The sequence below is a fragment of the Myotis myotis genome, unplaced genomic scaffold (assembly GCF_014108235.1).
Source record: "Myotis myotis isolate mMyoMyo1 unplaced genomic scaffold, mMyoMyo1.p scaffold_m19_p_9, whole genome shotgun sequence".
In the NCBI taxonomy this organism is placed as follows: Eukaryota; Metazoa; Chordata; class Mammalia; order Chiroptera; family Vespertilionidae; genus Myotis; species Myotis myotis.
This window is the reverse complement of record NW_023416401.1, coordinates 31,749,853-31,764,716: the sequence shown is the minus strand read 5'-3', so window position 1 is coordinate 31,764,716 and position 14,864 is coordinate 31,749,853. Positions and strand designations below refer to the sequence as shown.

At 41.6% G+C, this 14,864-nt stretch overlaps 1 protein-coding gene across 5 annotated transcripts in view; it reads right to left on the bottom strand.

Moving 5' to 3' along the window:
- Positions 1-14,864, bottom strand: part of PIEZO2 (piezo type mechanosensitive ion channel component 2) — a 342,209-nt gene that overhangs the window by 19,987 nt on the left and 307,358 nt on the right. For 4 of the 5 annotated variants that reach the window (XM_036322510.1, XM_036322514.1, XM_036322511.1 and 1 more), the window contains 4 exons: positions 11,020-11,187; positions 8,038-8,568; positions 7,430-7,688; positions 5,239-5,421 (listed from right to left, as the gene is read on the bottom strand). In XM_036322510.1, the coding sequence (XP_036178403.1) occupies positions 5,239-5,421; positions 7,430-7,688; positions 8,038-8,568; positions 11,020-11,187 (1,141 nt within the window). The remainder of the gene's footprint in view (positions 1-5,238; positions 5,422-7,429; positions 7,689-8,037; positions 8,569-11,019; positions 11,188-14,864) is intronic. The other variant, XM_036322512.1, reaches the window with a different exon arrangement.

Genomic DNA, 14,864 nt, shown 5'->3' with positions numbered 1-14,864 from the left:
TGTGAGGGGATGAATGTGTTAATTACCTAGATGGGTGAATCCTTTCACAATGTATGCATTTATCTAATCACCACATGTCCAGTTTAAATATTTTATAATTTTATCGATTATATCTCAATAAAGCTGTAATTAAAAAAGATGAGAAAACCAAGGCAGGGAGAGATTCTAAGAAAGCTTATTATCTATAATTTTATGATGGTCCCAGGAAAGTGGATATGGGTGGGTAAGATGATAAAAGTTTGGCTAATTAAGTGAGATGGAGACAGGTGATGTTTGGCAGGTAGAAAAAAGGCAAAATTACAATCTCTTGACTTGTTCCATGAAAAGTGCTTTCCAGAACACACCTCACTATGCTTAAGACTAGCACTCCAAGGATCAACTTGAAGTATAAGTGGGTGAATTTAGCCCCATTGCCCCATGTTTACTAAATATCTGCACTTGAATAATAATAATGCTGTCCCTCCCCAAGCTATATAACACATGATGTGAATCCTTGATTCATCCATGGCTGACTCAGAAACAGAGCTGCAAATACTTAACTCAAAAAATGCTGGCCCACATGTGAAACAGATTATGATGCATTCTGCAGAGCCTGGGTTTTGCTTCAGGGAAATGGGGTGAAAGGGCCGATAAAGAGGGGAGAAATGACAGCGGAAAAGGAGGAGAGAGAGCAGAGGCCTTTCTGGAGCATGATGCCACCTGGACCGCAAGTCACCCTGACATGCTAAATTGAACTTGTGGAGAAACCAAGATGGCGGCATAGGTAAACACAGGAGTTTGCTGCCTCGCACAACCACTTCAAAAATACACCTAAAAGATGGAACGGACATCACCCAGAACCACAGGAAGGCTGGCTGAGTGGAAATTCTACAACTAGAAGGAAAGAGAAAAGGATACCGAGACTCAGAGGAGGTGCGGTGTGGAAGTAAACTACAAAGGTGCGGAGGTGTGTGTGGAGCAGGCTGGCGGCTGAGGGTGCGGTTGTCGTTTTCAATCGGGAGGGAGTCTCAGGCTCTGAGCTCCAGCTCCGGGCGAGTCTCTGGGGACCCAGACTCAAACGGGAGAAGCGGGACTGTCTGGCATTGTTTGGAACTCGAGGGCAGCTTTCTCTCTGAGGTACTTGCAGCAATTGCTGGAACACTGAGAAGCAGAGCCTCTGAAGGCAGGACTGAGAGCAGCCATAACTGCTCACTCCCCCCTGCCCTGTTGATTCCCTGGGACCCGCCCCGCCCACGCCTTGCACGGAGGCATTTGCTGGATAGCCTCAGGCAGAGGCTAGATTAGCACCTCCCTAGAGATCAGGACAGAAGTTCTCCCACTGCAGACACAGCTGATTCTCACAGCCAATTGGCCTGGAGGTCAAATCCCCCCCAGTGTTACCTACAACAATCAAGGCTTTACTACAACAAGACTGCACAAAGACCACAAGGGGGTGCACCAAGAAAGCATAAAAAATGCGGAGACAAAGAAACAGGACACAAATGACAGAAATGGAGGAAAGCAAACTGCTGGATATAGAGTTCAAAACCACACTTTTAAGGTCTCTCAAGAACTGTCTAGAAGCCGCTGATAAATTTAGTAAGGCCCTCAAAAAGACTGGTGAGACCGCCGATAAATGTAGTGAGATCCTCAAGAAATCTAGTGAGACTCTCGATGTTGTGATAAAGGACCAACTAGAAATTAAGCATACACTGACTGAAATAAAAATTATACAGACTCCCAACAGCAGACTAGAGGATCACAAGAATCAAGTCAATGATTTGAAATACAAAGAAGCAAAAAAAACCCAACCAGAAAAGCAAAATGAAAAAAGAATCCAAAAATACGAAGATATTGTAAGGAGCCTCTGGGACAGCTTCAAGCGTACCAACATCAGAATTATAGGGGTGCCAGAAGAAGAGAGAGAGGAAGATATTGAAAACTATTTGAAGAAATAATGACAGAAAACTTCCCCTACCTGGTGAAAGAAATAGACTTACAAGTCCAGGAAGCGCAGAGAACCCCAAACAAAAGGAATCCAAAGAGGACCACACCAAGACACATCATAATTAAAATGCCAAGAGCAAAAGACAAAGAGAGACTCTTAAAAGCAGCAAGAGAAAGAAACTCAGTTACATACAAGGGAGTACCCATACGACTGTCAGCTGATTTCTCAACAGAAACTTTGCAGGCTAGAAGGGAGTGGCAAGAAATATTCAAACTGATGAATTCGAAGAACCTACAACCAAGATTACTTTATCCAGCAAAGCTATCATTCAGAACTGAAGGCCAGATAAAGAGCTTCACAGATAAGAAAAAGCTAAAGGAGTTCATCACCACCAAACCAGTATTATATGAAATGCTGAAAGGTATCCTTTAAGAAGAGGAAGAAGAAGAAAAAGGTAAAGATACAAATTATGAACAAATACACATCTATCAACAAGTGAATCTAAAAATCAAGGGAATACATAATCTGATTAACAGAATGAACTGGTGATTATAATAGAATCAGGGGCATAGAAAGGGAATGGACTGACTATTCTTGGGGGGAAAGGGGTGTGGGGGGTGCGGGAAGAGACTGGACAAAAATCGCACACCCATGAATGAGGACAGTGGGTGGGGAGTAAGGGCAGAGGGTCGGGTGGGAACTGGGTGGAGGGGAGTTGTGGTGGGGAGGGGAAGAGGAACAAATGTAATAATCTGAACAATAAAGATTTAATTAAAAAAAATAAATTGAACTTTGCAGCTGTTGGACAAAGCTCCCCAATGAACTCACAGCCTCCTGAGCACCCAGACAGCCAGAATCTGCATTTGATCCCCAAGGCCTTGACCAGTCCTCCCTCTGACACATACTTTGGGGAATAAGAGCTCCAGGCCAATTTGCTAAAAATTAATTGGTCAAAAACCAACTCAGAGAATAATTAGTTCACCAAAAGACAAAGTCACCTAATTTACAAATTACTCTTAAATATTTATTTATAGATATACTATTTTTAACCATATCAAATGAATGTATTCTTACAAACATTTTAGGTGTTCATAGTGGGATTTTTCAGTTTTTACTAATTTCTTTCAAATCATTTTAAAAATTGTTTTGTCTTTGCCAACATTTTAACATATTTAGATTCTTTCCCTACTTTTTAGTAGTACATTTAAGTTTGTTAATTCTTCTAATTATTTATAAAATTGCAGCAACTAATACTAAATAGGATAGTTTTAACCACTTTTCTAATTCCTACATAGTTTTCATTGTTTGGTTTCCATAGCAGCATTCTATAAGAGCTGGGTTTTTTTTTTCATGAAAAGATTTATCATTCCAAAAAGTATTTTTCATATCATTATCCAAAATTTTAGCATCATACTAGTACCTCAAATCTCATATACATTCACTATGTACAGTAAATGAAATTTTCAAAGAAGAAATTAAAGTATATAATATAAAATATCAAAATTTTATTTATTGTACACTTTAAATATAAAATTGTAGCTGTTAAACCATTTGATTATTGATGAAAAGTAGTAAAAATGCCTAAAGGTTTATAAAAAGTTTTAAATGACATGCAAAAGGATACAAAAGTTTTAAGATAATTGTAAGGTGGCCAAAAGTATACCATTATGTTTTAAATGCTGAAATTTTAACTAGTTTCTGGAACTAAAAAGATATAAAGTTAATATATTAATATAGTCATAACAAGAATTAGTAAAGTGGATTAATTCAGAAAATTAGCATATTTATCAGAAAAACTGGTGCTTTTGGGCAAGTTCAATTTTGGCTGATTTCCTTGAATAACATACCTTTGAAAACCTGCCACAACCCAATAAGATAGGTAAGGTGACTGCAAAATGAAAGGTTAGGGACTTGGGCACTTTCCAAGGTGACAGAAGAGAGAAAAAAGATCTTGACTAAAGCTATACACAGATGAACCCAATTTGAAATAGCCCACTAAGTATGACAGAAGTTGAACACAGTGTTACATATGTATGGGTATATATGTATGTGTGTGTGTATATATATATATATATATATATACACACACTACTTTTCATCAATAATCAAATGGTTTAATAGCTACAATTTTATATTTAAAGTGTACAATAAATAAAATTTTGATATTTTATATTATATACTTTAATTTCTTCTTTGAAAATTTCATTTACTGTACATAGTGAATGTATATGAGATTTGAGGTACTAGTATATATATATATATATACACACACACACACACACATACACACACGCTAGAGACCCGATGCACGAAATTTGTGCAAGGGGCTTGGCCCCCTGGCACCACAGCAGCTGCCTCTGCCTCTGCCCTCACAGCTCCCGCTTCATCCAAAAGGACAAATAAATGCTTTTATTATATTATGCTTTTATTATATAGGATGTGTGTGTATTTATTAACTTAGGTCAAGCCTGTTCTAAACAGGAACTAATAAAGATACTACTTGATAAAATAAATGTAAATATTTTATAAAAGGAAACATGGGTAAGAGAAGAAAAGTAAAGTTGTGACAATAGGTATATCATCACATAAAGTGTATGCTATGCAATACTTTCTAATTGTTATCATTTACAAGCTTAGCTTACAGTTCATAGTCTACAAGAAGAAAAAACCCACATAATTGCTCAGGAGGATGACAAGAGTTACTGACTCTGAGACAGGTCACCCTGTAGGCAGGTCTTCCCAGGGCAGTGTGATAAGCAGCTTTCTCAACATTGAGCTTCCAAGAAGCAAAGCACAGCACTGGTGTCACCAGACCATTGAATGTATAGTCTCTCACTAAAGCTAGCGGCTTCATGACAAAAAACTACCCAAGAAAAGCAATGCTACAAGGTGGTAGGCAGAGGTTGGGATGGAGATGAAAAGCAATATGATCCACTCCAAATTGTAGCTCTCTGAGGTTCTGGCTTAAACTAGGAGTAGAATTTAGCATATCAGGCATTAAGCTATTGTACAGAATGTATGCAATTCCCACATGTGTGAATTAATTATTGCATGTTCAACCCAGGGTGGAAATACGGGAAAATTTGCTCCCAGATTTATTATAAGTTACATTATTGAGCACAGAGTATTGGAGAAAATGTCCACTAAATGAATATAACTCTTTGTGTGTGTGTGTGTGTGTGTGTTTTAAAGCATACAGTAGACACCATCCACTGACCCTTCAGCACTGTCACCAATCCTAATGTTCACAGACTCTAGGAATATTACAGCGACAATTATCAACACATGCTGGTTAACTGTTAAAACTGTACCTTCAAAATTGATCGATGGAAGAAAAGAGTCAGGAGCTGAATGAGATCATAAAGAACATAACCATCTTTCTTTTCCACACCTATAATATTAGTTGGGTATAAAGGTTTGTCCTTGTTCAATTCCACCAGCTGATTCCAGGGAAAGAACCCAAATTGGAAGAAATACTTGATCACAATTGTCACCTACACATGGATGATAGAAATTAAAAAAAAAAAAGTCCTTATAAGAATAGTTATATAGGAGAAACAGCAATATAAAACAACCAAGAAAAATCCATTTCACAGTTTTGATGGTAGAAATGCACACAATTATGTAGAATGATTACATCATCATTCTTACAGACCACTGACTTCAGAACAGGAGCTAAATCTCACCATCGCGAGTGCCTTTGATCATAGATATTTCAGGGCCAGTCAGGTCACTCATGGCACTGCTTAAATAATATCCCCTATTTTTGAGAATTAGGCTAATTTATACTGATTTATTTGATACATATATAATTATCAGCTATTAAAGTGTGGTATTAGGACACAAGAGCAGAATAATGTTTATGTCTTTATATTTTATGTACTGCTTTAATTTGCAATCTTTATGAACAATATTACACAGGTTTGATGTACACAATTTTCACTTTACTCCAATCTCTTTCTTCTCCCTACTTTATTGCTCACTGGAATTTCTTCTCAAGAAGATATAAAAGTGAATGAAACAAACTGGCCAGTTGTGCTGTTATAAGTGTATAAATGTTGTAGAAAAGTAGCATGTTGAGAGAGAAGGACAAATGAGAAAATTGATGGGTTTCATTTAAGCATTCCTCTAATGTCTATATCATCAGGAATTCATTGCAATATACACAATTCATTAATAAAAATACTTTAAAAAGTCCTCTCTGGACCGTCCTAGAGTCTTCCTTTAGCTCTTCTCTCTCACCTGTCTTCTTAGTCAAGCTTCTGCAAAGAACAGTCCTGTGTTTCTTATCTTAGTGAATATCCCCACATACCAAATTCCAAAGCAGAAACCTGGAGGTCATTCTTGCCTCTCCCCTTCTCCTTCACACCGCAAAAAGCTTTAGTCAATTACTGAAACCACATTTACCCACTCATCTTCAACCTCATTGTCACTGCATTCAAACCCTATTACTTTTCACCCACAATTAAAATAGTTTCCTAGCTGGTCTCAATGTGTCCACTTTCATTCTGTATAAAAACTTGCAAAAACACAAATCTGATCGAGTCACACTTCTGTTTATTTTTTGTTTATTTTTTAAAAATCTTTATTGTTGAAAGTATTACTTATGTCTCCTTTTATCCCCCCCCTCCCCCCATTAACCCCTTCTAGCCTACCCCCACGCTCCATCCCAGGCCTTTACCACCCAACTGTCTATGTCCATGACTTATGCATGTATGTATACAGGTTCTTTGGTTGATCTCTTTCCTCTTACCCACTCACCTCCTCCTTCCTTCTGAGATTTGACAGTTTGTTCCATGCTTCTGGATCTATTTTGTTCATCAGTTTATTTTGTTCATTAGATTCCACATACTTGCCTTTCTCTGACTGGCTTATTTCACTTATCATAATACTCTCCTTGTCCCTCCATGCTGTCTCAAAGGGTAAGAGATCCTCCTTTTTTACTGCTGCATAGTATTCCATGGTGTAAATATACCACAGCTTTTTAATCCACTCATCTACTGATGGGCCCTTGTTATTCCCATTTAAAGCCTAAGTATAAAAATGGGATATGTTCTTGCTGCAATAACTATATTAAAAGGGCTTACTGTGTTATTTAATTCAGCATCCATTCACGGAATATTTCCAGGCTCAGGCACTACGCTTGGGTCTGCATAGCACTGTGGTTATCTCCGTGGTTAATATCACAGGACAGACAACCAGGCTTCAGGAGTCTGCCCCACCACTCACTAGCTGGGTAACTTTGGGCCAATGATTTAACCTTATTAAAGTTGGTCCCTTACTATTAAGTAGGAATGATATTAGCACCTATCTTGTGTGAGGTGTGAAATGTAAAAAGATATATACAATTAGCAGCACTAGGTAACTGTCAGGCATATTCATTTATCTGCCGAAGAATAGACATCTACTGATAGTTCTGTGTGCAACTGCCTGGGAGTCGGGGCAGGCCCACCTAGCGCAAATGCCCCACGCAGCTTGCCGGAGGTTGTGCCCAAGGCCTACCTCTGTGTAGACAATGGCCATCATCCAGAACCGTCTGCTGGGCCTCGGGACAGACAGCATGGCCCAGAGGAAGATCAGAATGGGGAGCACGAGGGTGATTACGGAGGCAGAGACCATGTGGTTCAGGATGATCACAAAGTAGCACACCATTTCCGAGCGGGCCACCAGGGTGTTGTACATGGCGTAGAACAGCAGCAGGAACCGCGGCTGGTCCACGTAGAATTTCTCCGACTCTTCAAGCTCATCATCGTGGAACATCCTGTGAGCATAAGCATGACAATACTTTTGTCTTCATTTCTCCAAATTACTGATTGCCACGTTCAAGGTGCTTCCTGTCCTTCCCCTTCCCCTGCCCCCAGATTTCCTGTGGAAACCCCCCCAATATTATCTCACAGAAGACACCCGAGCAGTGTCTACTGCCAGCTCTTGCTCGTGCTACCCTTAGTGACAGACGTGCCGCAGTCTGTGTGGTATCTGCAGCCCGAGGAGGATGAGAGCTGTGTCTGTTCGCTGTAAACACGCAGGTGGGCGTGTTTACATCGAGTTTCCTCCATGTGCAACCCCAGCGCATGGCTCCCAGACGCCCCCCGCTGCCCACGGGCTCTTACTTGTTCAGCAGCAGCTCGCTGGCCGTCAGCTCGTGCGTCAGGGACGGTAAGATGCTGGGCCCCAGCCTGTCCAAGGAGCGGCTGTCGTCGGGGCTGACGGCCATGCGGCTCGGCCCCGCGGAGTCGTCCTGCGAGCCGAAGGACAGGCGCTCGAAGCTGACCGCCTTGCTGTAGGACGGCGGGACCTCCATGTCTCCGTCCTCGGCGAAGGACTGCGGCAACTCAGTGTCCGGGGTGAGGCCGGCCTCCTCGGCCTCCTCGGAGTCCTGGGCCTCCTCTGCCTCTTCCTCCTCCGCCTCCTCGTCCGCCTCCTCGTCCGCCTCCTCCTCGGACCCCTCAAGCCCATCTGGCCCCATGTCCACCTCGGACTCACTGCCCTCCTCATCGTCGCTGTCCTGGACCCCCATGTCCTCGTCCTCCTGGGCCTCCACATCCGGGCTGGCCTCCACCTCGTCCTGCTCGGCCTCCACCTCCTCGATGGTTTCGGTGGTCCCCTGGCGCGAGTACAGCATGGTGCACTGCGTGGGCTCGCTGTCGGGAGAGAGGGACGGGCACAGACCCCTGGCTTAGCACCCAGCTCCTCGGCCTCCTCTCAAGCTCTCCAGATACCTCCTTAGTGCTCCCAGATAAGACAGGTGAGAAGTCAAAGGCCACAATCCCTTCCCTGCATCCCATCTGCTTTGTTCCTTCAGGATCGCCACACCGGGTCTGCAGCTGCCAACAGCACCCTCTTCAGTGCAAGAGCTGGCAGGGCACACACCCAGTTGAAAACCAGAGCAAGTCACATGGCTTACAGGCTGCTAAACCCACCTGGGCATGGAGGTTTTAAAAGTGATCTCAAGATTCACAGCCATGGGTTCCAGCGTTTACTCCCAATGGAGACACAGCAGAGCATACCTACCCCTCTCTACCCTTTAAAGCAGGCTGCACGGAAGTGAGAAGCCTTGCCGGTGTGGGTCTGTTGGTGCTGACCAACATAAACTCTACTCTCAGTCCTTGCCGTGGGCCCACCCAGATCCAGAAGAGGACGATAGGAATAATAAAATATTGGCTAAGCAACAGCATGCTTTATTTTAAAAGATGGCCCACTTCTTTCATAATTGTTCCTTCTGTTTTCTCACCCTTTGCCTTTTTCTTATTGATGCTTATTACATTGACTGAATTTTCACCATTTCTAGCTCCCGATAACCTCTTTGTCTACACATGGAAACACCCACCATCTTCTCACCAGCGTGATCTCTCCTTGGGGCTGCCTGCTCCACCCTCAAGGGGCAGTCCTGCTCTCTCTCCTCCCAACTATTTCCACTGATTTTCTTCTGCCAGCGCCCCTCCTAGTGTTCACTTCCTATCAGCTCTCCACCCTTAACTCACTCTCTCTTTCTGGCATCCTGTTCTTTTCTCTCGCACCCTCCTCTCCTCCTTTTTGTGTTCTATCTTCTAACTTTCCCTGGCAGGCCCATGCAGAAAAAGTTGGGAATGAAAATAGAGCTGGCCCACCAGTGAAATTCATGGCATGCGTTTTAATATTATTTACCTCAGACACATCCGTGGAATCTGTGGATATAAAACTATAACTTGTTAGATTCTGAAACATGCACTATTATCTCTCTGAATGGCCTATGTGGGCAACTAGGGGCTATAAACACTGAGATTCTCAAATGCATAGACTATACCCATTTTTCTTATCATTGACACCAGTATAGACATGTTAATGAATAAGTGAATGAATGGATGAAACTTGGCTGAGTCCTGAGGCTGAAAAACCAGATTTGCACGAGTTCTTGGGACCTTCTCAGGTGTTTAGTATTCCCAGGGCTTTGGCCCTCAGCATGCATGCACATCACGTAGAAGGCTCTTGGAATGTCATGCCAAACCGGATTTTTGCTAAGACTTACCTCAATTAGCCTCCTAGGAAGGCCATGAAATTGACTGATCACCCCAGGGAATTTTCAGACCACTGGAGCCAGCTCCAACCCATTCTAACTTCCAGTCACACTATACCCAATGACAGGAATGCTCTCTATGGTTTTTGATTTGGTCTGTCCCCAAAGGGATTCAACAGATCCTGGTACCTTCAGGAAGCAGCACAGTGGAACAGCACAGCCTGTGTCTGCCAGAGGACACCTCATGGCAAAGCATTCCACCATTGCCAGGCCTGGCATCCTGCAGCACTGTGTAAGGGTACATAGCTGCCGGCAAAAAGAGGTTAATGGCCCTCTGATTTGCCAAAATTGAAATTCGTTTGGTTTGGGTTATTGTGGTGCCAGGATAAGCACAACATAGCTGATGCTCCTGTGTCCTGCTGACCATTCAAAGGCAACTCAAAAAAGAGCTTTTGGATTTCATTTCATTTCTAACAGATTATTATTTTATGATAGGATTTAATGAGGAAACTTAAGCCCAAAGTTATCTTTTCTAAACAAAACAAGTCCCAGTCTACAAATGTGATCTAGTCTATCTATTGCAGCATACTATTCTTTTTAAAAAAATCAATGGTAAAATCTGTTCTGACTTTTATGTCAGTTATGCATATAAAATGTGGGCAGATTTATTCTCTATTAAAAAGACCATATGTGACGAATTTTCATAATTTTTCCTACTGCATGTATCTTTTGATGAAATCACGAGAAACATCTCATTTTCCCCTGTGAGGTCTGCCTACATGAGCTCCCAATCAAGGAGGAAACATGCTTATTTCTTCGAAAGTGAAAAGTGTAACATACTTACAAAGTGGAGGGCAATGTTTATAATAAGGGTTTTTAAGAAACTCCTAACAGACAAAAACTAAAGAGCAGTTAGTTTACTAGAATGCTGTCCTGGGAATAACCAGGTATGTCCCAGAAAGGTAGTGGTTATGCTTTGGTTATTCATGCAAATTCTTAAAAGAAAAAAAAGAAAATATATATCACACAAACTTATATTTGCAATGAGACGGGGGCGGAGATATAAAATCACAGAACAAAGCATGCACAAGTTAAGCACCTTGATGCTAAACTGCCACTGTCAGCTGATGAGGAGGACATATCCAAGCTGAGCATTTTACGGAGCCTAGGTCGAGCACGCTCACTTGTTTTAGGAACAGTTTCTGGTCCATCTAAATCATCAAGGGTAGACTGCCTTGAGAACAGCATGGTTGCTTCAGTGTAGCAGCTAGCAGCGCAAACAGTTACAGAGACACAGTGTTAAAACCCCAGTGGTACATCAGTTTACACATGGATCAATTGACCCACACACTGCCATGCAGCAGACCACACACAACACCAACACCACGGCAACGACGACCACCACAGCAGGGCTCAAGGGCAGGGAAGGACCTGTTTGGCAGGACAATAAAACACAATTCTGGGTTTAACAAAAATATTGGCTAGTGGTAAACTGTGAAATGTCACTCTCTGGCTGGGACATGGAAACAGAGTAATCATAAGTCCCGACACTCCTCTCACAGAGAAATCATATCATTATAACTTTGCAACTGAGGTTTTTGTTTTGTTTTGTTTTTTAATTGAGACATATGCTTTATTTGGAGCTCCTTGAGTTCCTTGAGAGCCTTTTGTAACCAAATTGCTTAGGCAGAAATATCTGCTCACGTAAAATTTACATAAAAGATTTCAATTTTTTAAAACCACAGTCTCCACATGAGAGAGGGAAGCTCAGGGACAGTGCAACAGGCTGAATATTCCACTCCATTTTCCGAGTGATATTCAGTGAAGCCAAACTAGATACCTTGCATGTAGAAGAGATGCTGGTTTGATATGCAACTGGATATAAACCAACATTTTTTAAAAAAGAAATAAAATGGTACAAAGAAAACAACAGAGGAAGTCTGGCAATGGCAGGGTCATTTTGTCTGTTAACTTTTCACTTTGCCTAATGAATGTTTTCTTCTGGATCATGTTTTAGGTCTTGATGGGTATCATCAGGGTGAGAACCCATTGGCTAAAATCCTCAGCTCCTGTTCCCCAGTGAAGCAAAAACTGGCGGGGGGGTGGTGGGTGGGGAGGGAATGAAGGCAGATTCAGGATTGAGATGCTACTGAAGAAGAAGTAAATAGAGTTATGACATATACATGATTTCCGTTCAGACATATAGCTTAACCCCAAAGAGGCTATGGGTGGGAGGTGGTTGCTGGGATATGGGTCTTCCAATTTGAATGCTAATGACTTGGCTGAACCAGGAGGGCAGGCCTTTGTGGTACAGAATGCTGATTCCCCAGCTGACTCTGTAAAGCTGAACATCTATCTTTATCAGGTGACTGCATTAGGAGGCCTACTCTATGCCCAACCTGCACAGCCGATGCCCTCAGTCAGTGGTTGTGAGGCAGAAATGGACACCATTCAGGATATAACAACCTCTGGGGGCTGGGGAGGAATTTGAATCACTCACTCATGGAACCAGTTAAAGGGCTTTTCAGATTCCAGGTGCTCTAACATGGCCCCGTGAGGGCTCCGTGGGGCATCCTCATCCTGCTACGCATGTCACAACTACAGGGCCAAGAGAGGGCCAAGAAGTGAGAGTGGTGAGCCTGTAAGCAATCCAATGGTCTCTAATAAGGACCCAGAGATGACTTTTTAAACGAAGGCCACAATTCCTTTAGATGTCACCATGTCCTGAACAACATGAGATGACAAGGGAGACAAGAAACATACGGACAAACACAGGGAGGATTGGACTTGAATCTCCACATGGACATTAACTGGCTGTTCAGTGTTGGATGAGTCAATTCCCCTCTTTGGGGTCCCAATTTCATCATTTATGAGAAGAGGGACCTGGCTCTTTGCATTTCTGTATTTCACTTCATATTTTTAGAGGTGCAACCCCATGGCCCTTTTGGAGTCTGCAGGCAGAAGGACATGGTGCACCCTCTCCTGCAGCACTGCTCAGATTTTCCGCATGGGAAGCACTGTTCTAACTCCTATTTATCTTCCTAATTCCTGCATTGAGTTCTGTTGTCCCACCAGCCCACCTTCAGACCCCATGCAATCAGGTTATTTGGAGTGTGACTGATTTGTGGCCCAATCCAGGACTGTTTTAAATGTAAAAGGGAAAGGGAGGAGCTTTATAAAAACAGGCCCAGAAAACAAGCCTAAATGGATGGTTGTTGTCACCTTGCAGGGAGGGTCACACAGCAACCTCTCGGTGACATTCCTCAAATGATAATCAGTCCCTTCACATCCAGGAATGATCCTTAGGATGTCACTAATGTTTCTCGCAGGAATTTAAACCAATGTATTTTCTGGGAAGGCAGATGATATGTGATTTTATACAACAACCATCGATAAAATAATTGCTATTTTACATCTGGATTTGATGGAAATCATAACTATTTCAATAAAGTCAGAGGGAATACAAATTCATTTGGTAGGTTCCCACCCCAACCTCCTCTACTGTAAGCCCCAAACTAAAGATGGGTGACATGGATGCTGGAGCAGAAGCTGTGGCAGGTGGGAGGGCTCCATCCAGGCTGGGGCTTCTGAAAAGGGGCCGGGGCCACACTGAGTATGTGCGTTCCTACTTAGGGAGGAGACTAGACCCTGCCCACGACACAGGTATTGAGAGCAAGCTGCTACACTCAGAATGCCTTCTAGGGTAGATTACTGCCCTCCAGCAATCAGCATGGCATACTATAGACTCCAGTATAGACAAATGGTTGGAGATTTGAAAGTTTCCTAAAGCAAAGAAACTAGGAATGCAGCTCAGCCATTAATAAGAGGGCAAATAGGTAAATTCCATTTCCTAACAACAATGGCATAATGGACACTACTGTGTCTCCCCTTTCTTTAGGTTGGGAAAAAAAGTAAAAATTAATTTTAGAGGTACTGGTTTTTACTAGTAAATTTATTGATTGGTTGGCCATTTTAAAATTTGGGGGATATTTTGATTGTCTTTGTCAAAAAGCAACTCATGGCTTTAAATATCTTCTATCTCAAAATTTTTGATTATGGATATAGTTTTCTATTTGTGATTTTAACAAATATGGGTTAGATTTAAGGGCAGTTATTTGATTTTATTTTGAAATAGTTCTCTTTTCTTCTATTTTTATCCCTCCTAAGTTGTGATTTATAATTTTAGTTAATTTTGTAATTGAATATATTATGCAATTAAAAGTTACTAACTTAGAAATTGTGTATGCTTATTTTATTGGTAATTTATCTTCAGTTCACTTTCTAATATTCTCTTTGCTCTTTTTGATTAGTATGATTCAGAATTTGGTTCTGGAGCAATTATTCTCTAGCCACGTTCATGTGAAATATTCAGGAGACTTCTAAAACCCTTGAAATTTTGTGGAAAAAAATTGTATTTCTGTACAAAAAAAATTGTTACAAGAACACATTTAAGAAGGTGGGTACTTCCAGATAGGACAGTCTTTATGGGCTGCAAAAAGAAATGTAAACCACAATGACTTTTTGTCTCAATGGCGTCTGTCAAAGGAGAATGAAGCGTCCTTTCACAAATGCTGGTTGCGGCACGCTTTCAGGAAGACACACAAGGAGGCGCTGTCCGCACTCGCCATGCAAGAAGAATCCTATTTTCACTTTGTAACAGATACCACCCACGGTTTCAGAAATTAATTATTGAGAAATGTGTGTATGAGTGGGTAGAAATAGGATGAAAAATTAAGTTTTATTACCACGCACAATGTTATAATAATAATCAATTATTTTATTCTAGGAACTAAAAGCATCTTAAACAGCATCTCAATTAGCAAATAAATGTTTTGACCTTGAAACTCTTAAGAGTTTCTGTCCTAAGTGTTTTTTTCTGTTCACAAAAATATGTAATGGCTGAAATATATCTATTCCTTTGGAACTTATAAATAAGCGACGATT